The sequence below is a fragment of the Micromesistius poutassou genome (genome assembly GCF_964030765.1).
Source record: "Micromesistius poutassou genome assembly, chromosome: 22".
Taxonomy (NCBI): domain Eukaryota; kingdom Metazoa; phylum Chordata; class Actinopteri; order Gadiformes; family Gadidae; genus Micromesistius; species Micromesistius poutassou.
In genome coordinates this window covers 9,301,465-9,327,867 of record NC_140292.1, presented here as the reverse complement: position 1 = coordinate 9,327,867, position 26,403 = coordinate 9,301,465, and the positions used below count along the sequence as shown (strand labels likewise).

Below are 26,403 nucleotides of genomic sequence, written 5' to 3'. Positions count from 1 at the left end.
ACATCCAGGCTCAGAGGTAGACCTCAGTTGTTGCTCTTGTATTTCTTCTCCTTTATCTGAGTGTGTATGGGCGTGTGTGTGTGTGTGTGAGTGTGTGTGTGTGTGTGTTTGTGTCTGTGTGTGGGTCTTTATGACAGCCCGGTGTAACTCATTCACACTCACACACTCATCAGCATTCTCTCACAGAACTCTGGGATTATTCCCGTCCTGAAAATGGTGAGTACCAACATGGCTTATTATGGTCGGTCTCCGTAGCTTCCCAGCGTTAAGGAACGGCACCCCATCGGTTTGATGGAACATTAGGAGGTTTTCATGGACATGTGAACATGCGTGAGGTTTCTTCAAAACTTGCCTGGGTTTCAGCTGATGTGAAAGTTGCTATCTGAAGCACTTCAATAAAGAGTAACCATTAACCTTATGTTTACTGAGTCGATCAGGCAATTAATTGTGTTTGTATTCCACCTGTAGTCAGCTATTTTATTTCCGTATAACATTTTTGTATGTATTTTAAACACAGATATCTATATTCATTAATTTTTCTGAATACGTTTCTTATCCGCTAGTAGATTGGGGTATTGTCAGCTGAACACTATCTCAGTTTCGTGTACTTCATATAAGAAATGTGTGTGACATTTACATGCTTATAGAATTAAATACTAAACTTCATTTGGCGTTGCTTTTGCATCTGAAAGCCTGAGAGTTAGTTCCTTACTCAACCGAGTTGCCAGCCAGTAATGGAGAAGCAGCAGTGGAAGCTATTGTGTCAGCTGGATTGTGAAAGATGGTGAAAGCACCTCTTTTCACCACATTGGAAACACATCTAATGCTTCCTCTTTGTTGTAATGGTAAGCAGTCCATCAGTCCATCAGTAGCTGAGTTTTACTGACACTAAGATCAGACAGATTAATGTTTTATTTTGTGGTTGTTAGTTAATGAAGTGATGATGATTTTTGATAGTCTAACCTATACATTACATGTTCTAATGTTCTGTCGATTTTTTTTTTTTACTGGATTAAACATTTCTATTCTGTATGAAGTAAGAATGCAACATGTTGAATCACGCTGTCCTAGAAATGTGAGAAGCAAATGCACCGGAGTCCCTAGTGTATTGAATATTCATTTCTATGCATTTTACATTGAAGTGGTGGCAAATAGAAGATACAATTGAAAGTGAAAGTATAAAAAATAGAGCAGACATACGTTAGCCAGGAACGATGATGGCCTGACCATAAGGTTGCAGAAGCTCTCTTATGTTTTCTTACAGAGAATGAATGGACAAACATTTGTGCACAGCGTTATGCATGTCTCTGACAACAATAACACCGTCCTGGTAACTTGGCACACAGGTTTGTCGATAATCTGGTGTTTTTGTATTCAATTCTATTCAATGTTATTTGTATAGCTCTTAATCACAGATACAGCCTCAAAGGGCTTAACAGGCCATATATCTATGACACCCCCCTGACCACAGCCCCCCAGAGGGCAAGAAAAAACTCCCTTACTCATTTTGTAGGATACTACTACTACTACTACCACAACCACTACTACTACTACTACTACTACTACAATAACTACTATTACTACTACTACTACTACTATTACTTCTATGACTTTGTACTGCATACATTTACAAATTACAGTTGTACAAGTAGTAGTCGTAGAATTTGACAGTACTGTAAAGTAGACTATCGTGGCACAGTCTGTCAATGTTCCTAGAAACATTGCGTTGGGTCATTGTGCGTTAACCACCGTTGAGAAACAGCAGCACAGCGAAACAAGTCTTTTCTGTCACTCACTACACGGCCTGCTGTTATTAAACTGTCAGAAACGTAGGCCTACGTGAGAATTTATGCTGATGACTTTAAATACAATACTTCATTCAATGGACTCCTTTCGGTCCAGTGTGCCGCACTGGTGCAGTTTTCAATTCTATGGTGTGAATAAGGCAAGTCACTGTAGTCGTTCCCCCTTTATCTTTACTTCCTTCTCTTCTGTAGCCTCATTCAAACTAGCCTTGATAAAGTAAATAAAGCCTGAATTCGTCTTCTGTGCTGATTCAACTAGCTTCTAACTAACTAGCTTCTTTGTACTCTTTTTGAGTACAACGTGAACACAGGTGTACACAGGTGTCTAGTGCAGTGACTACTACCGCAAACCAAAGTAGGTCATTCAATGTAAAAAAAAAAAAAACATGGCTGTCCATGAATTTGATTCTTCTTGTTTCAGTATTATTTTGCATTTTTTAGGTGAATCATGAAAAAAACACCACATCCTGTCTTTTTAGGATGCTGATGGTGGCGGTATGACCACTCGACAAACGGCATGACTGTAGTCCTCCATGTGAATGACCCGGTGACCTGGGAAATGAACTCAGGCGGGCACACTAACTGAAACAACTCTCCATCTCCAGGAATCAGACGTGAAAGCCATCAGGGCTCGCTTCCAGGCCGCTCAGACCGCCGGCCCCCAGACAGACAGCATGGGCCCTCCCTCCCAGCCCGGACGTCTCAGGATGCCCTTACACCCCACCCTGTCCTCCAGCTCCTCCTCCTCCTCCGCCTCCTCCTCCTCCACCTCCTCCTCCTCCTCCTCCTCCTCCTCCTCCCCCGCCCCCTTCTTGCTGCCCAAGAAGCCTGCGTTAGAGGGCCCCTCCAGCGGACCCTATCCTCCAAAACCTGCTTTCCCTAAACCCTCGTCCTCCTCCTGCAAAGGTGCTCCACGCGCCGGCCAGGAGACGGCCAAGGCTCTGGCCAGCCGCTTCTCCATGCCCCAGGAGGAACACAGCGGCGGCGGCGGCGGCGGCGGCAGTAAGCCCTTCCCTCGCGGCATTCCCGAGCCCACGCCCCCTAAACCCAAACTCCCCGTCCAGAAGCCCCCCGTCAGCGCCCCCCCGCCCGACTCAAGAGCCGCCTTCCACAAGCTGCCCCCTGCGATGCCCAAGGCCAAGCCCTCCTGGGTGAGAGAGAGCGACGGCGGCGGCGGCGGCGGCGGCGGCGGCGGCGGCGGCGGCGGCGGCGGCGGCGGCGGCGGCGGCGGCGGCGGCGGCGGCGGCGGCGGCGGAGGCGGTGGCGGCGGCGGCGGCGGCGGCGGCATGTCGCCCAATCACGGCAGCCCCCCGTCCAAGGCGCTCCCCACGCAGCAGAAACCGAGCAGCGCCGTCGCGAAGAAGTGGCTGCACGCCGAGGACGCCAAGGAGGAGTCCGAGAGCAAACACGGCAACTCCCCGGCCTCGCGGCTCCCCTCGGGCTTCACCATCGGCCCCAACGTGGTTTCCACGGCGACGGAGAAGACGAAGCCGAAGCCGAAGCCGCCGACGCCGACGGACGCTGGGAACTCCACCCCTCCCCCGATGCCTCTGGCCAATAAGAAGCCTAGTAGTTTCATCAGGAGGAACTTGGACTCCCGTCTGGCTCCTCAGGACAACGGGGGGGGTCCGGAGGGGGCGCCCAGGAGGAACCCCCTGCCCAACCCCCTGCTGCTCGGCCCGGCGCCCGCCAAGCCCAGCCGCCCGCCCGTGGTCAACCTGGAGCGCTTCAGGACACGCGCTGACGCCCCTGGTCAGTGGATTATACAGTATACTGTATACAGTACATATTGTACATTACACCTTATACATTATGCATAGTACTTTATACATTACACGTTATACATTATACATAATACTTTATACATTACATATTATACATTACACGTTATACATTATACATAGTACTTTATACATTACACATTACACATTATACATTATACATAATACTTTATACATTACATATTATACATTACACGTTATACATTATACATAGTACTTTATACATTACATATTATACATTACACGTTATACATTATACATAATACTTTATACATTACACATTACACATTACACGTTATACATTATACATAGTACTTTATACATTATACATAATACTTTATACATTACACATTACACATTACACATTACACATTATACATAATACTTTATACATTACACATTATACATTATACATAATACTTTATACATTATACATTACACATAATACTTTATACATTACACATTACACATTATACATTATACATAATACTTTATACATTACACATTACACATTACACATTATACATAATACTTTATACATTACACATTACACATTACACATTACACATTACACATTATACATAATACTTTATACATTACACATTACACATTATACATTATACATAATACTTTATACATTACACATTACACATTACACATTATACATAATACTTTATACATTACACATTACACATTATACATTATACATAATACTTTATACATTACACATTACACATTACACATTATACATAATACTTTATACATTATACATTACACATTACACATTACACATTATACATTACACGTTATACATTATACATAATACTTTATACATTACACATTACACATTATACATTACACGTTATACATTATACATAATACTTTATACATTACACATTACACATTACACATTACACGTTATACATAATACCCTAAAGTCTAGATCGTTTGGCTAGTGTGAGCATGCCATCCGTACTAAAGTACAGTTCAATCCCGTGGCCTCGGTACACTTCAGAGAGGTGTGCTCAGGCCACGGTACAGATGCTAATCAGCCGACACACGCACACGCACGGATACGCAACCTGAGCTGACCTGAGGCAACCGTACTCAGGCCCAGTTGAGATGGCCTAGTGTGAGCACAGGCCAGCAGCACAGTGGGGGGGGGGGGGGGGGGGGGCAAATCGTACTTGAGTACGGTACAGGGCAACTTTGCCTAGTGTGAGTGCGCCCTTAAAGCTACAGTGAATACATTAAAGAACAGGTAGGGGACAGCGGGCAGGTGACCGGTCCAGACCAGTGGGGTCCCAGTGGAGACGGTATATTAGAATGGTCGAAATGAACCAAAATAGATTTTGGTCTGCAACTTACATAATATTTGACATGCAAAAAAGTGCAGAAACAGAAGTGAAATATGCATTCAGTTGCGTCCACAATCGTGATGTTTTGTTCTTGTAACTTTGCTGAACTTCCTTATGAAAGAAGTGCCCTGCCGGCTTGAGCTGCTTGCTCGAAGGCCTGCAGGCTCACTGCTGGCATTGGGGTTTTAATGGTGTTGGTGTTGTTTGGTGTTGTTTAATGGTGTTTTAATGAGTGTTTCATCACCTTCTAGCTCATGCATTCTTTAAATACAATCAAATACAAATGTGGAATAATACATTTAATTAATAATACAAGGAATAAGTGATGAAAAAAAGAGCCACTCTTAAACTGATAAATCCGGTGGTGTTTGCATATTCCACCTCCCCATTTTGAATGACAGGCATCACTTATTATTTATAGTTGTATAGCTTAGCTCAGCAAAGCCAAGACAACAGGAAGCAGAACTAACACACAGTTTGCTTTTACTTATGCAGTGTAAGCACGGGTAAGGTTGTCATTGGTATAGCAGTGTCTCTCGCCGCAGGCGAGAGAGACACGTGAGCGTAACGTAGGCGTATCAATTCACACCGCCGCCGTTTATCTCGCTATATCTTCAGGATTCATCAGATAACATCATAACCGAGACGCTTCAGAAACGCTTGGAAATAGAAGTGAAGCGTAAAGTTAAGCTTTGGTCGGCTGTGAGACGGGCGTAGAACGCTGCCGGTGTGAATCGGTGCACTAGTTTGAATGGATTCTATCTCTAGCTGAAGTCGGACGTCTGACGGCCGACTAAAAAATGCATCTAAAACGGCTCTGGTGTAAATTGGCCTTTAGGGTAGTGTCACAAATCACACTTTAAATAAACATCTGACAGCAGGCCAGATCAAATTTGGCTATGGTAATGAGACAAATCATACTGCTTTGGGTGTGGATCTATAGACCCGCAGCAGTACATGGATGGGTCTCTACAGGAAACAACTTGACCGGTGGATCCACAACCAGCGTCGTATTGCTGACAATTAATCTCAGATCCTGATCACTAACATCACTAACGTCCTCAGACAAAGTTTAGGTTAGGTTTAAAATAAAACCTGTGTAGACTGGCAGCTCTAGAATACATTTGTTGGAGTCGTCTTAAGACACCTCCATCCTTCCACTAGTGTTCTTCTTCTCCCAGAAGGGTGTAGCATTAGTGTTAGGGTGGAAAGATTTGAACGGATTAAAATAGATTTCAGTGAAATATAATGAAGACAGGGTTGTGGTTTCTGCTAACGCAGATCAAATACATCCACATGTGTGATGGAATGAATGCTATTGGCACTAGACCAAGTTTATCTCTTTTCAGTTCACTCTTCAGATAATAATCAAGGAACTTGTATTTACAAATGCCCCATTTAGTTTTGAACAAGTAAGAGTGGTTTGATAAAGGTGTTTGATGATAAAAACCAGCCAAAACCTATTTTAAGAGGAAACTATTTTAGTTCCTCAATTGCCGCCAACTTATTTGCCGGCAACCTTATTTTAACACATTCCTAAGTTCCACATTTTACTTAAAGTCAGTTTATAGATGTTCTAATGCGAGGAGGGGAAGGAGAAGCACTTATGAAAACGTCGCATTTATTCAGAACTTCATTTGACTCATCGAAAGTCAAACCCGCTGAAGGGCCTGAGTGACGCACAGCATTATCGCCTGTCCTCGGACCTGTCCGATGTTTCCTGAACCTTAACCAAGGTTAAAGGTAGACGTGTGGACGGATGGATGAGCGACGTTTGCTACAGTCCACCGGGTCGGCCGGTAGACTAACCCTCCCACAGCGGGGTGTTTCCGAAGTGGCCCGCTCCCGCTCTGCCATGTCACTGTCTGGGATGACGAGGTTTTTGTTTTGTGACGTCACAGATCAGGGACAGGCCGTCGTCCCGCCTCCACCGGCCTCTCACCCCAGTAGCCAAAGCAACGGTGGTGTGACTTCGCCGTCGTCAGCTCAGCCCATGGCGCCGAGTCTGCCCCCCCGGCACCCCGGGATTACGTGAGCAAGACACACACACACACACACACAGACACACACAAATGTATATACGCACGCATGCTTGTACACACTAACACACACACACACACACACACACGCACGCGTGCACACACACACACACCAATGTACATACGTATGCACGCTCGTACACACTAACACACACACACACACACTAAAAGCATGACACGCATAACCATATATTTTCTTATTTTCAAAGTGAACCGGATCCAGATAACTACGATGATGTGGGCGTGTTGAAAAATGCTCCACCCCCACCACCCTCCACCGCAGGTACACACACACACACACACACACGCACACACCTCCAACGTCTCCCACAACAGGTCCACACAACAAAACACACACACACACACAAGCTCAGATGTGAACAAAACATAGTGAAAGAGAGAGAGAAAGAGAGAGAGAGAGAGATGGCTGGTGTTTTAGGCTGATAATATTGTGTTAATGTGATGCTTTAATGTTCTTTCCCTTTAGGTCGACCACGGCTCATGTCCAAGGTAAGATTCAAAACACACCTTAAACACATTTATACGCACATTGAAATGCATGTTTACACACACTGACACACATTCCAGCTTAAATATGTCAACACATGTCGTATTGTGTTGTGTTGACAATACGACATACGTCAATAACACTACATGAGATTAACAATACTATTGTTAATCGATTCAGTGAGAATAAAAAAGCTTTCCACTCGAAACACAAATACACACGCTCACAAATCACTCACAAACGCACAAACACACATACACACATACACACTCAGGTCGTATGGATGATGCTCGTTCGTAGGCCAGATAAGGCTTCTTAATGTTTCTGTTTGTGCTCAATCTGGTTCTATTATATATCATTTTATATTCAGCAGGAAGAAGATGGGAGTGATGGTGAGACGTATGAAGAACTGGATGAACGATGGTGAGGACAAGACAACCCTTTACCAGAGAAAGACGTCTAATAGTAGATGAAGCCTCACCCCCAATAGACCCTTGTCCCAGATGGCTCTGCTCTCCCCAATGTACCAGGGCGCACGGTCCCAGGAGATCACCCTGATCACCTGACCTCACACTCTGTTCACTCCACCCTGATCACCTGACCTCACACTCTGTTTATATCCTGATCACCTGACCTCACACTCTGTTTATATCCTGATCACCTCAGACTCTGTTCACTCCATTCTGATCACCTGACCTCAGACTCTGTTCACTCCACCCTGATCACCTGACCTCACACTCTGTTCGCTCCACCCTGATCACCTGACCTCAGACTCTGTTCACTCCACCCTGATCACGTGACCTCACACTCTGTTTATATCCTGATCACCTGACCTCAGACTCTGTTCACTCCACCCTGATCACCTGACCTCACACTCTGTTCGCTCCACCCTGATCACCTGACCTCAGACTCTGTTCACTCCACCCTGATCACGTGACCTCACACTCTGTTTATATCCTGATCACCTGACCTCAGACTCTGTTCACTCCACCCTGATCACCTGACCTCACACTCTGTTCGCTCCACCCTGATCACCTGACCTCAGACTCTGTTCACTCCACCCTGATCACGTGACCTCACACTCTGTTTATATCCTGATCACCTGAACTCAGACTCTGTTCACTCCATTCTGATCACGATCATGTGACCTCATATTCTGTAGCGAAACAGAATGTGCAGACTCCAGGCTATGACCTCCAGGCTATGACCTCTAGGCTATGACCTCCAGGCTATGGTCTCCAGGCTATGGTCTCCAGGCTATGACCTCCAGGCTATGACCTCTAGGCTATGACCTCCAGGCTATGACCTCCAGGCTATGACCTCCAGGCTATAGTCTCCAGGCTATGACCTCCAGGCTATAGTCTCCAGGCTATGACCTCCAGGCTATGACCTCTAGGCTATAGTCTCCAGGCTATGACCTCCAGGCTATGACCTCTAGGCTATAGTCTCCAGGCTATGACCTCCAGGCTATGACCTCCAGGCTATAGTCTCCAGGCTATGACCTCCAGGCTATAGTCTCCAGGCTATGACCTCCAGGCTATGACCTCTAGGCTATAGTCTCCAGGCTATGACCTCCAGGCTATGACCTCTAGGCTATAGTCTCCAGGCTATGACCTCCAGGCTATGACCTCTAGGCTATAGTCTCCAGGCTATGACCTCCAGGCTATGACCTCCAGGCTAACGTGGTCCATACTCAATGTGTGATATCTTCACTAGTCTACTGCCGGCTGCCCTGGTACAGAAAATAAACAGACCTGTGATCAGTTTGATGAGCAGTGCCGGTATTTGTCCTATGATGAAAAGGGGTCTATTGATCAATCCATATGAATTGATGAATAATTCATTCATATGTTTTTTCGTTCTCATGACAACACTACTGTGACACAGACATGCAGAACACCAGGCCTCATCCCTTTCTCTCCTCTCGTCCAAAAGGGAAGCAGCAGACAGAGAGCAAGAATCGAAAGAAAAGCAGAAGGAGGAGAAAAAACGACTGGAAGCTGAAAAGAAAGAGCAGAAAGAGAGAGAGAAGAAGGAGAACGAAGTCCGCAAAAAGTTCAAAGTGGGGAAATTTATTTTTGAGAATGTCCACAATAACACAATCCTCCTATTGTACAGTGTCACGGAAAAGGGCTTGATGAAACATGTCAATGTCAATGTTTCATGTCAATGACAATATGTGACAACAGGCTGTCACTAATAACAGCGTGGTATAGCATAGTCAATAAAACAATATCCTCGGTTCATTAATGAAAATGTACACCTCAGATGTTGCTCATGTATTTCTCCTTCTTTATCTGTGTGCACGTGTATGTGTGTGTTTCTGCGTGTGTGTGTGTGTGTGTGTGTGTGTGTGCATATGTGTACGTGTGTGTGTGTGTGTGTGTGTGTGTGTTTCTGCGTGTGTGTGTGTGTGTGTGTGTGTGTGTGTGCATATGTGTACGTGTGTGTGTGTGTGTGTGTGTGTGTGTGTGTGTGTGTGTGTTTGTGCGTGCGTGCGTGTGTGTGTGAGTGTGTGTGTGTATACATGTGGGTATGCGTGTGTGCATGTGTGTGTGTGTGCATACGTCTGCGTATACGGTTGTGCCTGTGTGCACGTGTGCCTGTGTGTGCTTCTGTGTGCATGTGTGTGTGTGTGTGTCTCCCAGCTGGTGGGCCCCCTGCAGGTGGTGCACCAGGTGAAGGTGCTGGTGGACTGCCGGGGCAGTAAGACGGACCTGGCCCTGAAGAAGGGGGACTGTGTGGACATCATGCGCGTCAGTGACAACCCGGAGGGGAAGTGGTTGGGTCGGCTGGCCAGCGGCTCCTGTACGTTTCATCTCTTTACTTAGAACCATTGACTTCAACACACAGCTGTTTTATATATATATACGGCCATGCCAAGTCACGGGCGCCATTGTAAGGCGACAACCGAGTATGATAACATGTGTAAAGTATCTATAGTAATTATTATTTTTTTAGGATTTGTTTTTTTTAGAAGCGTATGCATCTGAGAAGAAATGTGTCATATTTATCTGTTGCTCTCTCCAATTTTCTCTCTCCCCCTCTCTCTCTCTCTTTCTCTCTTGTGTGTGTCTCTCTCTCTCCCTATCGCCCTGTGTGTCTCTCTTTCTTTCTCACTCTCTCTCTCCCCCTATCTCGCCTTATGTCTCTCTCTCTCTCTCGCTCTCTCTCGCTCTCTCTCTCGCTCTCTGCTCCAGTCGGCTATCTGAAGAATGACTGTGTGGAGGTGGACCTGCAGAGCTGGAAGCAGCAGCAGGCCGCCCCGCCCCCCCAGGAGACGGATGATCAGGAGGTTTACGACGACGTGGACGTCTCCAACAACCGCCCCGACAGGTAACGCACGATCTACACCAGTGTTCGTCAACCTGCGGTACGCGCACCGCCGGTGGTAGGCGAGGGTACTGCAGGTGGTACGTGGGATTTTATTCTTGAAGTAGACTTTACAAAAATGGCTTAATTAATAACGATAATTGAAAATTTCCAAAATAGTGTTACTTTGTGTATTCCATATGATTTCTATTTAGGTTTTTTGTTCATTTGTGTTTGCTAGATTAACACACATAAGCAGCATTGCTGATGGTTTTCCACTGGCCACGGCTTACTTTCAGGAATAATTATTTATAAACGGGACGCTGGCACTCTTTGCTCAGTCATCACATCACGTGTATTTATCTATTTTTTACCATTTGCATATAAGGTAGACAGACACAGGTCTTTATGACAATTTAGTGGTACAGCTAGAATCAAAGGTCAAGCCTACAACACTCTTCACCATACCGAGGCTAAATTTAGCATGTTGCATGGGATTGAGGAGGATTAGGATGTGTTACATTTGGATCAAAAGAAGGGAATATTTGCATTAACATGTGGTTTATGTTTTCTTGTTGCAACAGTGGCATCAGAGGATCAAGAGGTATGTTGTGCATCCGAATATCTTTGCCTCTTTCATATTCATGTCCAGTTTCATTGAGACTTCAGAACTGGGTATCATGACAAGCTGATATATTCCATATTCCAACTCCTTTGAAATGGTTGACATCTTGTTGTACCGTCTGCAGTAATTTTACCACCGCCGCCAGAAAACGACGAGGAGATATACGACGATGCTATCGATGCCAGTCTGGACGTCAGGTGAGGAGTGTTGAATGAACAGAACTGATCCCGCTCCACTGGGGGCTTGTTTCACTGGCCTTCAGCTCACTCTTCCAGTGCTTCAAACCATGTTGTTGTTGTTTCAGAAATGACAGAAAACACTCCCTCATGATAATGCCACTATTTACATTAGCTAGTTACGTGTAGTTTTGACATGAAAATGCATGAATTATTGATTGATTAATTGAATAAGAGTATGCACACCAGTAAAAGCTAGTGAACTGCAAGTAGCCTACATTAAAATAACTAGCACAGAGGAATGAACGTGTAGAATAGTTTTTGAGGAGTTGTAGTAAAGATATCTTTTATTTTTAAAGAGCCAAGTTAGTTTTTTTCTATTGGTGAGCTTATATTAATAATAACTTCAATTTATATAGTACCCAAGGTCGCTTAATGTAAAAAGCCTATGATAGAAAGAATAAAGACTTCAACTATTAACTCCCTCTTGGCTGGCCTTGCTCTTTAAGCGTTTTGGAGGTTCCAAAGTCTTCTCCAAAGTCTTCTCCAAAGACTCTTCTTCTACGGATGTTTGAGAAGAAGAAACCTGCTGCCGGCACAAATGAGTAAAATGTCCTCCGTAGTAAGATGATGATGAGCTAACCAAGCTAACCACACAGTCCAATTGGCACTAATCATCAGCTTACCACTTAACTCCACTCTTTCCTTGAGAAAACTCTCCATAACCAATCTATTTTGCCGAAACTAACGCTGAATGTGGAGATGTTACTTTGTAAGACCTGGCGGCTGATTGTGGTTTCACGAATCAGGCCATGGGTGAAATCTTGCTGCTTGATCAATCAGATGGAATCGTTCTGAATCATTTCCTTTATTTTATTCAAAATTGTATATTTCTATGTACTATGATAATTAACTTTTGCTGGAAATATGTCATGATGAAAAGTGATAACATTCATAATGTATAAAATAACAATATATTTATATTCTGCCAGAGTGCCTCCACCCAGCCAGTTCACTGCAAAAGGGCAACCAGGTATTACAATTTAATTCAATCTTTCAGTCAAAAATATTTGTGATGTGTCATCCCCTTTTGAAGAAGTATTTCTACAGGTGTGAATTTTGTCAATCGTCTCTCCTTAAAAAAGTCTCTTATCTGCGGACCACTTCTTTATCATCACTGTGTGGTCTACTGTTCCCTGTACCAGTTTGCTAGCTCTCCTAGAACACAGATCCACACATATTACAAAACCGTACAGTACGACCACACGTTAACAGCCACGCCCTCTTGCCTGAGGAGCACAACATGGACTTTCACAAACTCACAGGATTCTGCCAAACAGCAAACTGTTGTCTTTATGTGTTGGATAAAGGAGCGTTGATCGATGATGAAATCTACGACGATATCGACTCACAGGTGGTTCCTCCTCCTCTTCCGGTCAGCAGGTAAGACATGTTAAATGTTGATACTGTTGATCTAATTTGGTGTGTGTCTCACATTGCCTCGAAACTCTGTGAAATAGGCCTAAATTTCATACTACTGAAATACCAAGAGTACATTAAAGCTGCTGCAGGTATGGATATGAGAGTTGTAAAGAGAGAGGGCAGAAAGTAGCTGAAGAGAGCAAGATCTCCCCTGTGAGTGGCAGGCAAGATGGATTCCCCCGAACCGATCAGGGAAGAGATGCCCTGATTGGTCAGAAATTAGCCTGGAGCGGTCCAAAGTCTAAACTAACTACTGCACCTTTAACTGACATATTTTGATAGTGATATACAATTTGTCCTTTTTTGTATTTCAGTCTTCCAACGAAAAAGGCTAAGATGGAGGAAATCGATCCAAAGCGACAGAAAAGGATTGAAAAAGAGGAAAAAGAATTCAGAAAAAAGTTTAAAGTGCGTCCCTCTATCCATCCGTGAAAATGTTTGATGTTTGATTTAGAAACATCTCCCTCTCAGGGCCTCTCTAGGCCTACTTCTCTTGTTGGTTATTACCAAAGCTATTGCCTCTACTGATACTGTTGTTCTTACTACCAAACATAACAATAATATCACTCACTCAATATTGCCTTGTAAGTTTTGACTCTTTGTAAATGTTTTCTCCACGTACACTATCACCTAAAACGAGGTCCGCCAACATAATCTCATGGACGTGTCTTGTGTCCTGTTCAGTATGAGGGGGAGATTCAGGTTCTGTACCAGGTGACCATCATCCCTACGTTAACGCTGAAGAAGCTCAGCGGGAAAGATCTGCCGGTGAAACCCGGGGAGACGCTCGATGTCATCGTGAAAGCCGTGGATAACAAACTCGTTTGCCGCAACGAGGAGGGAAAATGTGAGCGGGCTGCCGTCGATTGTGTGTTGTGTTCTGGAGCAGCCGATAACATGTGTCTGTTCGCCCGTCAGTTCCTCTTGATGTTGATTCATTTCTTCTGTTACCTCATTAGACCACATGGTATTAAAGCTAACATTAGTGCTAAAAATAGCTTTTAACCTCTCATTTGCTCTCTGTTCCAGTTGGCACCGTTTTAACCAGCCATATTGTCACGGAGTAAGTATGACACGAGTGAATACACACATCACACACACACGGGCTGAGGACTGTGATCGAATAATGAATCAACTCAACTAACTCGTTGTTCTCACTGGGAACGTTTCAGCGATGGGGACATATATGACGACATTGGAGACGGTAGGTTATAAACACAAACAGATATGCATGTCATGCCACCCTATCATCACCAATATTTAGACTTAAAATGCAATCAACACTCATTAAGTGTTTGTTAATAGTGGCTACTTGTGAACACACAATAATAATACTTAATTCATTTCACAATTGATTTTCAGAATGCATCTATGACAACGACTGAAGGAAGACAATAAACTGGGATTTGTTTTCATATCGACAGGCTTTGTTGAAATATGACCTTTTGGTATAACTTGTTTCATGTTAACCTTGTTTGATTATTTATTATGTGCAAAGATATTTCAACCAATCACAAGAGCAGCAGTCTAAGGTAGAGCCGACAGTCTCACGCTCTCTCTGAGACTGTGTAAGTCTGACGCTTGGTGTATCTGGGGAAGGAGATATTGTGTTCAGTAAGCTACAACCGCAAAGACAAACACATTTTCTACTTTAAAGGATATATTTATCGCCGAACATTATTTGCTGATTGCACCACCGATGTCACAACATTATTGTGACTTTGGTTGTTTTTGTCAAGTTAACTTCCTGTTTGAAATTAAATGGTTTAAAGCTGCATTGCACAATATGTTGACAGTCTGTTTCTTTAACCAGCCGCTAAGCAGAAGTAGTAGGAGTCTCTTTCTCCATCCTCCTGTTGTGGTGTTTGGAAGTGTGCTGTCCCACACTCAGCTGAACTCAACTCAAGGCGCAGTCCTTGGCCCTTTATTATTCTCCATGTATACATTAGTGCTAGGTTAAGTCTTTCATAAGTACAACATCTGTTTCAATGGTTATGCTGATGGATCCCAGCTCTGTTTCTCATCAAACAACACAACTGTTCAAACTACAATCCTGCTTAGGGATGTTGAAGAAAAGCGATTTCAAAATCTCCCCTGTGACATAGTGACTTCACAAGAGGAGGTATCCAACTAGATGTATGATGGATAGATAAGCCTACCAGTTTGTATTTTCCACTGGGTAGGCTGGTATTGTACAGAAATCATAAATGCATACATTTAGATTAAGAAAGAACATTTACTGCCATAGAAGCAGATACATATTTCAGTGATTCTGCCTTCATATAGGATGGATTTTACTCTCTGTCTTTAAATGTCTTTGAGACTATAAGGAATTGGAGGTTTATAAGATAATTTATAAGTAAACCTCTCAAAGATTTGCCGTCTTATTATGAAAAAGTGAATTTAAGTGAAGTGCACGAAAGTGTATTTGTTTGCATTGTATATGGTGTTAAAGTATACACAAGCTCCCATAGACATGCAGAATGTGGAACATTGGGTTTTGTGGCAAAATGTGCTAAGGAAGGCCAACTATAAAAACAATACCAAAAGGGTACTTCATTTCGACATTATAATCCATATTTGCATGGGATGTACTGTGAAATACACTGCTGGGAATCCATGCAAATACATTTCATCAAAAAAAGCAGAAGTTTTGATCGAACAACTAAGATAAGATAACATAGGATAGTCCTTTATTAATCCCCCTTAGGAGAAATTCACCAGTGACCAGCAACAGTGGGAAAGGAGAGTGCAAAACAAGATATACAAATAAATAAGACTGGTGCACATGGGGTGAAATTCACATGGCTTTACTTATATTTAGGTTACATCATGACATGAGAATAGATATCCTCATATCAATATCCATTGGAGTTTGTTTATATTATCTTTGGCCTTTTTTATTTATCCCCGTTATTTATGGTTCAATGTTGGCCAGCAACCAGCAGGGGGAGCCGTTCACCTCCTCAGCAGAGTCCCCGCTGTACTGTCTACAAACCTTAGCCTCGTCCCACTTCATAAACACCATCAGTGCAGTGACAAATCTTTCACAGGATGGAATTGAAATGAAACCAAACAAGCACAACACATTCCTGTCGTCGCTGATATAGTCGCATTGAAGAGTTTAGCATTATGGACAATATTTCAGCAACTGCTTGGCCAATATGAACAATATTAGAGTGGTTCTGGGGGTTATTCAATTAGACTGATAACTTATGTATTTGAAATAACTTTAATAACTTAAACTCAGCTATAAATGTTATTGATATATTTATGAACTGTCCTTGCATGTTCATAAACTATCCAAATGATGCAGAACATGAACATTTGAATTCACAGACCATTACACTCTGTGACTCAGAATTGGTATTGGAGGTAACAAAGGATTATTACTATAACAAAGTAGAATAATATGGTTATGGCTTGAAATATGACCCAAAAAAGAGAGAAGGGAGTATATTAGTAAAACAGATAAGGTAGAACACATGAGTCCGGGGACGACACAATGGTGAGACGCTGCCCCCATCTCAATAACGTCTCTTGCTTCTCCCACTTTCCTTTTCTGGAGTTTCCCCAACATGAGGGGCCATCAATTTTGTGAAAAAGGAGTCCAATTGTTAATAATGATGCACAAGATAATTGTTCAAGTTCTGAGGCTTTTCTGCCTTAAGTCTGCATTAAGTCGAAGCAGACAGCACAGGCATCACTGTTGTGGTCTTCATTGAGTACTCAAAGACAGAAAACATCAGATGCAAGAATTAATTGATGGTCCATAAACTGTTATGCAAAGTATTTTAATGTAATATCACGTTATGCTTAGAACATAAAACGTTGGTAAGTAGGTCAAGTTCAAATCAAATGATTATGAATGATAAACAAATCATTAATTTAATTTCCCTAAGATTAATGGTTCATTAAACGCATGAAGCTGTTAATGGTCAATAACCCAAAGTGGATGTTAAGGTTACGTTCATCTTCTTCCATATAAAGAATCAGAGTAAAGTAGTATGAAGCCATTGGCGACTTTGAATGAAACTTGAACTTCTCCTCGGTGGCTGGAGATGATGGATGGCAGGGGAGGTCTGTGCTGGATGGTCCCTGCTGTTCCACCGATGGATATCTAACTATAAATACGTTGTTTTGTTGGGGAGTTCACCGTGACTTAATATTCTTCCCCTTCTTCCTCCCCTTCATCGCCAACAGTGTCGGTGCCCACCTCTTCGTAATCCTTCTCCAGGGCGGCCATGTCCTCCCTGGCCTCGGAGAACTCGCCCTCCTCCATGCCCTCCCCGACGTACCAGTGGACAAAGGCCCTCTTGGCGTACATCAGGTCAAACTTGTGGTCCAGGCGTGCCCAGGCCTCGGCGATGGCTGTGGTGTTGCTCAGCATGCACACGGCCCTCTGCACCTTGGCCAGATCTCCTCCCGGCACCACGGTGGGGGGCTGGTAGTTGATGCCCACCTTGAAGCCGGTGGGGCACCAGTCCACGAACTGGATGGTGCGCTTGGTCTTGATGGTGGCGATGGCTGAGTTGACGTCTTTGGGCACCACGTCGCCACGGTACAGCAGGCAGCACGCCATGTACTTGCCGTGGCGAGGGTCGCACTTCACCATCTGGTTGGCCGGCTCGAAGCAGGCGTTTGTGATCTCTGCCACCGAGAGCTGCTCGTGGTAGGCCTTCTCGGCGGAGATGACGGGGGCGTAGGTGACCAGGGGGAAGTGGATACGGGGGTATGGCACCAAGTTGGTCTGGAACTCCGTCAGGTCGACGTTCAGGGCACCGTCGAAGCGCAGCGAGGCAGTGATGGAGGAGAGGATCTGAGCCATCAGCCTGTTGAGGTTGGTGTAGGTGGGGCGCTCGATGTCCAGGTTCCTGCGGCAGATGTCGTAGATGGCCTCGTTGTCGACCATGAAGGCACAGTCGGAGTGCTCCAGGGTGGTGTGGGTGGTCAGGATGGAGTTGTAGGGCTCCACCACGGCGGTGGACACCTGGGGAGCAGGGTAAACCGCAAACTCCAGCTTGGACTTCTTGCCGTAGTCGACGGAGAGCCGCTCCATCAGCAGGGAGGTGAAGCCGGAGCCCGTTCCTCCACCGAAGGAGTGGAAGATGAGGAAGCCCTGGAGACCGGTGCACTGGTCCGCCTGGATCAAATCAGCATCTAGCCATCAGTGACATTCACTTTGGTGCATGACCCTAATATACCCTGAATGACTCATGAATATTACCAGCTTGCGAGTTCTGTCCAGCACAAGGTCGATGATCTCCTTGCCGATGGTGTAGTGGCCACGGGCGTAGTTATTGGCTGCGTCTTCCTTCCCTGTGATCAGCTGCTCAGGGTGGAACAGCTGGCGGTAGGTCCCGGTACGAACCTCGTCTGTACGCCGCAAAATAAGAAAAAACACATGAAGACGCCGTAAAGGAAATAAAGGCTGAGATTGGCCGAGAACTCATGGCTTGAGTAAGAACACTGTAGCTGTAATCCACGAAAAACGGGCTGCGATGTTATCCTTTGGGGCCATAGCAGACTGTCAATGTACAGTCTCTAAAAGTGCTTGTTTTTGCCACTGACAGCCTCATATTATAATACATCATGGAAAGGATCCCCCTAAACCTGTTTCTTTATCTTTGAATTGATCACGGTCTGTTTGTTATTGTGTCAAACCAAGTCTCGCTCTATCGGAAGTCTCACAAGAGTTGAGATGTTTGCAAGAAGCATCGAAGATAGAAGCATGAGAGCGGGAGAGAGGAGTTTGTTGTGTTCGGACTACAAACTCCTCTCTCCTGCTGCAAGCATAGCTTAGTGCTATCTAGGAGATTTGTGAGGAGGGTTGGGATTGTGATGACAATTGGGAAATATCCTGCAACAACGAGATTTCAGAGCGAGACTTCTCCTTGAGCAAGACTTGGTTGGACACAATAACAAACAGACCGGATCAAACGAAAACCAAAGACACAAGTTTATTTCACTGTAGTGATCATTTCCACAATGAAAACTGTAATCTGTAATCTGAGCCGGTCAGGGACAAAAACAAGCACCTTTAGAGGACGTATATTGACGTGGAGCTGTTGCCCCAAAGGATAACCTTGTAGCTCTACACCCTACACACTAAATGATCGGAAAATAGGGTGCAGGTGGAAAAATCCCCTTCAACACAGTGACAATGCAGAATGTGTTGCACATCATGTTATGTTCTATTTAGATTAGATATTTAACTTGTGCCAAAGGATGATACATCATATTCAGATTGAACTATTATTGTGATATTTAGTTCTGGTAGGCATTATTAAATATCGAAATGCAATTTTGTCAAATGTATCTTCATCTCTAAAAAAAAAAATCAAAAATGTTAAACATATTAAACAAACCACTAGCTACTATAATGTATATGTGAATGCATGTATTAACTGTAAATATTTTACAATAATGTAGATATGTCAAGTTATAATAAGGTCATTATAAATACCTTAATCCTGACCCTAATTACTTATTACCCGTTTTTGAAGAAGACATAAAAAAAAAAATAGCTGCTATAATGTACATGTAAATGAATTTATTAACTGTAAATATTTTGAATAATGGAGATATTTAAAGTTATAATAAGGTAATGACTTAATAAGATTTATAAATACTCCCTAAATACATACTACCCGTTTGTGGGGAGAAATCCCACTGCAATGTTTAACCACATTAAACCACCACCTAGTGAACCATTAGGTGACTTCAACTAGCCGACCCCGTCATACCGATGACGGTGGGCTCCAGGTCCACGAACACCGCCCGGGGGACGTGCTTCCCGGCCCCCGTCTCGCTGAAGAAGGTGTTGAAGGAGTCGTCCCCCCCGCCGATGGTCTTGTCGGAGGGCATCTGGCCGTCGGGCTGGATGCCGTGCTCCAGGCAGTACAGCTCCCAGCAGGCGTTGCCGATCTGGCAGCCGGCCTGGCCGACGTGGACGGAGATGCACTCACGCTGTGCCGCGGGGGAGAAGTTTGATTCAAGACCATGAACAATTGTTGTACTTTTAAGCAAACTTTTAAAAAAATCTTCCCGTGTAATTCGGAGCCACAGTTCGGTAGATAACGGCCGTCGTTCTGAATAACGGTTGACGTCAAACTTGTGTACCCCACGTTGCTGCACGTGGTCGAAATCGTTGACCCTTGGTTTACGTCAAAATCAATATTTTACGTTAAAATAAAGAAAACACGCACGTTTTATAATTATAATTCGTTTAAAAAAATGATTTCGAAAAGTTCAAAGTTAACGAACAGAGCTGCGATTTTGATCCCCAAAAAGTTTGCCGTCGACCGTTATTCACAACGACGTCGGCGGTTCTCCACCGAACAAAACGCCGAAATTGCGCGCACAAAACGTTTTAAAGTTCGTTTAAAAGTACCTTAATCGTTCCTTACCATGATGATGTGTACGCTGAGACGAAGGGGAGAAGGAGAAGGAGTACTTGTTTGTCCGTTACGTTTGTCTGTTAGGGTCCGGCGATGTTTGAATTTATAGACGGAGGCAGGGGAGCGTCTTTATACTGGCCCCGTCGCCAGGCAACCGGCGGCATACCGGCCGCGTGCCAGGCGACCGGTGAGTGGCGGAGCCACGTGGTGGCCGTGGCCACCATTGGTCAAACTTCGAGAAGCATCTCGCTGCGGCCTGCGGGAAGGCGGGGCGTGACATCACGCCCCGCCCACATCACGGGCGAGTGCATTCTGGGATTGCGTCAGAACAAGAAAAACCGGTTTTTCTTGTTCTGACGAGAGATGCTTCTCGAAAAACCGGTCTTTCTGGAAACTTCGGCCACCACGCTGGCCACCCCTACGACCGGGCCAAAAAACAACAGAATGCTACTTTCGCTGTCGGCATAGCTGTCCTTACGGACGCATTTTACTGCAACACAAAACAGGAGCTTCCAACGCGTGTGCTGGATCCCACATGGATGGATGGATGCAACTCTAGAGGCTCTATTATAACATGTGTAGAGGAGGTTTCGGCCTCCAAATGGCTGGCTTTGTATTGTCTGTGGTGATTACTCACATTTGATGCAAATTGAATGATGTACAATTTAGAGATAGATAGATAGATAGATAAATAAATACATCATTTCATTTATTTCGGACTCTTTGGCTTACAGTGATTTTGTCCTAGGAGAAATTAGACACTAAAATAATGGACTAATTTTCTCTAGATGGGTATGTTTAAGTTAACTGCATCGATCTAGTAAAATGGGATTGGGGACTGGGACTACTAGAATAGTTAGAATAAACTAGTACAGTTTTTTCCGCTGCCTGTTAACCATGTCATTGGTATGAAAAGGCATAATACTATCAAAGGTAAAGCCGACTTTAGATGCTAAATGAAAACAGTCATGTTTCTGATTTATGTGGCCACCACTATGTGAATTATGGTCCCAGCCTGGCCACCCCTATAAAATTATTTTGGCTCCGCCACTGCCTGGTTGGGTGACTAATATCCAACTTAATAGCCTTTGCTAATTTCTATATATAATATCTATATAATAATAACATATGAACATAGGAGGTCTTCTGGATCTTCTAATCCCAGTAAAGCAACTGGGATTAGAATATGGAGTGTCCACTGGGATACTGGTCACTCTTTGGGTCAGCAGGAATAAAAAGAACGGAACAAGCAACGTTTCGTCTGTGAAACGACGTTACAATCAAATTCAAAACCCTAATTTTACTTAGGCTCCACAAGCTAGGTAGCTTCTCCCAGACTCCCACACATTTTTTAGCATCACCAGTGGGAATGTTCTGACTGGTCGACTGGTCATTCACTGGCTTGGATGCTGGGCTGCTACCGGTACTGGTCAGGGCCCACCAGTAGAAGTGAGGTCATGGTGGGGACACTGGCATTCCTGTTCCTGGATCTGATGCAGTATCACTGGCAGCTAATATCTCCACATTTACATTACTTTTTTTTTTTTTTACGCTTTTATCCAAAGCAACTTACACCCACACATTCACGCACCGACGGCGGAGTGGACCCCTCAGGGCGACAGCCGGCTGGTCAGGAGCAGTCAGTCAGTTACATTCAGAGACAGTTTTGTGCAGTACATCTAACGTGATACAACTAAAACTTCCCATGGGTGCATTGCATGGTTTGCTGTAATCAGCTTTATTTCCATCATGAGCAATACTAGCTCTGATGGAAACTATTTTGTTGTTAAAAAACAATGCAAGTTCTTCACATTTGACTGTTGAGGACTGTGGAGGTGTAGGGGCAGTGTTGAGCAGTTGATCAATAGTGGAGAAGAGAACTCTGGAATTTCCAGCATTATCTGTGATCATTTTATAGAAGTAGTCTTTTTTTTGCTAGGCGATTAGTTTTATTATAGGCAGTTAAAGCATCTTTGTAAGTATTACAGTGGATAGTGGTTTTTGATTTTCTCCATTTCCTTTCAGCTGATCAACACTTCCTTTTCTCTCTCTGGTTTTCGTTTTCTTTTTGAATTTTAGTGGGGCAACAGAATCTAGCATGATAGTGCATCGTTAAGATTTTATACCATTTCATTTAAGGAGTTATCATGACTTTGTGGCTCATATTGTCTAAAAAGATCAGAGAATTTTGATTCGGCTTTGTCATCTAGGAGTCTCTTTTGAAGTATGACTTCTTTCTTGGTTTCAGTTAGGCTTATTACAGTATCAAAGAGACAGTGATGGTCGGAAAGAGGTAGTTCTATTATTGAGACATTATTGATGTTAAGTCCAGTTGTTATCACTAAGTCTAATGTATTACCATGCTGGTGGGTTGGGTTAGTTATGTGTTGTGTTAGATCCAGTAAATGTATAAGCTCTATGGTTTTGGGGTCTGTTTTTTTATTAAAATGAATATTCAGGTCTCCGTTTAGGATAACCTTATCATATCTGGTAACACATAATGACATCAGCTCAGAAAACTCCTGTATGAATATTGGTGAGTATCTAGGAGGGCTATATATTACGACCAATACTGTTGATTCGGTTTTGAGCTCGCAAGATATTCCATTGATGTGAATTCACCTAGTTCTGTGATTCTAAACATAAATTGTGAGGAAAAAACGACTGCAACCCCTCCTCCTCTTCTGTTTCTTCTGGGTAGTTGATGGAAGCTATAATCTTGAGCTCACAAGATATTCCATTGATGTGAATTCATCTGTGATTCTAAACATAAATTGTGAGGAAAAAACGACTGCAACCCCTCCTCCTCTTCTGTTTCTTCTGGGTAGTTGATGGAAGCTATAATCTGGAGGGCAGGTCTCTATCATAATTGCTGTGGCTGTATCATTGTTAAGCCATGTTTCAACTAAGCAAATGCAATCCAATTTGTTTTCTGTAATCAGATCATTAACTAAAAAGTTTTTGTTATTTAATGATCTGACATTGAGGTGGCCAAATTTGATTTGTTTTACTTCCACGTCAGGTGAGGAGGTCGACTCATTCTATTTTAGTGCCTGCTGCTGATTATGATAGGAACGGGGAAAGTCAGTGGGGGACAAAATGTTAGAGATGGGGAGTGTGGGCTGGTTAATGGATCTTTACTTTGACAATTTACTAGTCAGTCTGATCTAAGTGGGAGATTAGCAGTTATACATTTAGTGAAATTGGAGATTAACTGCCGAGTGCCGAGACCCTTTTCTGTTAGGATGCAGTCCGTCTATCTGAGCAGCTGTGGACCAAAAAGTGTCGAAATTACTAATATAGGCTAGGCCTGTTGCTGTACAGAAATTCTCAAGCCATTTATTCAGGCTGAATAGTCTACTGAAGCGTTAATTTCCGCGTCTAATTGTTGGCAGAGGACCCGACAGAATGCATGTTCTGCCCAGGTTCTCCACGGTAAAGATTAGGCGCTCGAACTCCTGCTGTATTTTAGTGGATCGTCTTGACATGACGTCACACGTACCTGCGTGGACAATCACGGTGTGCACAGAAGGATGACGCTCAATTAACAGTGGGAAAAGTTTTATACAGTTTTGAACTTTTCCGCCTGAGAAGCTGTATGTAATGGTGTTGGGAATATTGACAAACCTTACTATAAGAGTCCCCGATACACATGATTTCAGGGGCTTCGCCACCGCAATTTCTGATTATCGGCGAGTAGGCTAACGTGAGAGAAGCGGCTGCGAGTTGGTTAACACGCTATCAGAGTTTGTAGCATTAGCAGCTACCGGTGCGTTGCTGTTGGAGAGACCCAGCGTTTCCAGAGCTGGGGCTGCTGTGGAGGAAGCGGAGGAGGTCAGACGTAAGGGCCTGGTCGGTGGACGCTCACCAGCCACTGGAGGTCCCAGGAGCGGAGTGGCAGAGGCTGTAGAGGGATCTGGAGACGAGGTTGAACGCTCGCTGGTTGCTGTAGGTTCGCCGGTCACCGGAGGCTCCGCGGATGGAACCGGCGCAGAGGGAGCAGCGGGGGAGGTCCGGAGTGGAGAGCCCGTCGCTGCAGCGCTACCGGAGCTCGGAGCGGGAGCACCGTGGGGCTCGTCATCAGGAACCGTCACAGGAGCTGACAGCCGGGATCGCTTGTTCCGTGGGGTGCTGGATCTAGACGGCTCTCCGGTGGAGTAGCCGTGATGCGGGGGGCTGATATAGCAGGAGGAACGCTTCCTCGGCCTCCTGGGCCTTGGATGGTGTCCTACCTCGGATGCTGGTGTCGCAGCCATCTCCAAACCCTCCTCGAAATCGTGGCCAGCGAAGGGGTCATACCGGTTAAACAGCTTCAGGGCCCCGTCATCTTTGGCCTTTCCCCTTAACCTGCCCTTTTGCTACATGCTTCATGGAGGGAGCGCAGATGGTTGTCTTCTCTTGTGGGTTTGGATTTTCCACAAGCTCCAGACGGAGAAGCAGGGAGTTGAGCTCGGTTTGTCGGTGGAGCAGATCATCCATGAGACATGTGATGGATCGTAGCTCCGCTTTAATGTCAGAAATGGCGGTGGTAGGATACGGAGGGAACTCTCCATCATCGGTGAGTCCATTTAATCCTTCAGAGTTCTTTGAGTTTCTCTCTGTCAGAGTAGCTTGCTGACTGTCTGACTGACCCTGAATGACTGAACTTGCGGACACGCTGTCACATCGAATTCTTTCACTTTAATGTCTGCCTTTGCCTTCGTTTAACTATTCATGACTTATTGCTTGGTGATTATTATACTTAACATTGGTCAACCAGGATTGGATTAAGCGCTGGGTTTTTGACGTAGATTAATTTGGGTTGCAGTGGATGATGTAGGCAAATGTTGACCTGCGTGTTATTTATATGGTCATTTTATGGATAAGGCAAATCAAGGACACATGAGGATTATTGAAATAACTCACATAAAAGGGGATGGAAAAAGTGGAAAAAATAACACTTAGACGCTTGAACCTTTAAACTGTTTTATGAAATGATTATCCTTATAATTGCTTGGCTCTACAACATTTTGTCAGGTTTTCAGGTTTTTTAAATCCCATATTTAAGGTTTTGTCATATCAAAATAGTGTGCAATATTTGTTACAGACTTGCATAGAGTACCAAACAGTACCAAACAAACAGTATTGGTTTCATGCCAGGAAGTTTGATGTGAACTTTCAACTACAAAAGAATCAGGTTAACAACAAACGATGAACATGTTACAGCCGTAACTCAACAATAACAAAGATTATTGTTATTGTTCATTTCACTTTTCTTTTTGCAACGTTTAGACAAGACAAAGCTTTTTCTTCAGAGATCGCACACGGTTAGAGCATTTTGGGCCATTCTCCAGGAACACCTTTTGAAGTGTTTCAAAGGTGACCAAGGCAGTGGGAGTATCCGGAAGGTCCTTTACTACTATGGATTCCTCTAAGATGAGTGCGATGGGATCTTGGGGGATGAGGCTTCAGCCACACAGTCCTCAAGGACATACAGAATTCCCACAGTGACTCCCTTGGCAGCCACGTCATCTGGATCAGTTTCCTGTTTGAGGACATAAAGAAATAGGATTTTTAATTCAAACTCACATCAAATACTATGTCTTGTAGGGAGCCAGGCATCCCCTCTACATCTCAAATTGGATTATCATATCCGATATGTTTTTTTGGTTTTCAAAGTCCCTTTATTGCACCATTGCAAAGAGACAACAGATCACTGTCACATCCTCATTTAAGAGCAAAAAAACCCACACAAAAAACAAAAAACAGAAACCATCCCTAAAATACAACAAACCTGTCAACGCGACACAGAGAACGTGTTTCTCTAATCAAAAACTTACGTTCAGCTCTCCCCCCCCCCCCCCACAGAGCATAAAACCCCTCCAACAGCCCATATATGACTGAAACCCTGCATATTGTCCATCATCTGATAGTAAGC

The 26,403-nt window shown here is 44.1% G+C and overlaps 2 protein-coding genes across 4 annotated transcripts; one reads left to right on the top strand and one right to left on the bottom strand.

The window, feature by feature from the left end:
- fyb1b (FYN binding protein 1 b) lies at nt 1-14,862 on the top strand. 3 transcript variants are annotated; one of them, XM_084486798.1, is made up of 19 exons: nt 1-216; nt 2,411-3,557; nt 6,846-6,975; nt 7,193-7,266; nt 7,471-7,493; nt 7,865-7,914; nt 9,427-9,553; nt 10,140-10,299; nt 10,692-10,827; nt 11,388-11,407; nt 11,553-11,625; nt 12,114-12,209; nt 12,597-12,637; nt 12,975-13,047; nt 13,401-13,494; nt 13,771-13,933; nt 14,116-14,149; nt 14,259-14,290; nt 14,449-14,862. In XM_084486798.1, the coding sequence occupies exons 1-19, from the start codon at nt 214-216 to the stop codon at nt 14,469-14,471; spliced, it is 2,499 nt and encodes an 832-aa protein (XP_084342924.1). In that variant the 5' UTR covers nt 1-213; the 3' UTR covers nt 14,472-14,862. The 3 variants fall into 3 exon arrangements, with proteins under 3 accessions (XP_084342924.1, XP_084342923.1, XP_084342925.1); XM_084486797.1 differs by having other exon boundaries at nt 7,862-7,914; XM_084486799.1 differs by lacking the exon at nt 12,114-12,209 and having other exon boundaries at nt 7,862-7,914.
- Nucleotides 14,863-17,248: 2,386 nt separating this feature from the next.
- LOC311367325 (tubulin alpha-1A chain-like) lies at nt 17,249-20,048 on the bottom strand (the record flags this gene model as incomplete). Its single annotated transcript, XM_084486149.1, has 3 exons — nt 19,833-20,048; nt 18,314-18,462; nt 17,249-18,229 (listed from the first exon to the last, which is right to left on the bottom strand). Exons 1-3 carry the CDS (start codon nt 19,951-19,953, stop codon nt 17,249-17,251), a joined length of 1,251 nt encoding a protein of 416 aa, XP_084342275.1. The 5' UTR covers nt 19,954-20,048.
- Between the last annotated feature and the right edge of the window lie 6,355 nt (nt 20,049-26,403).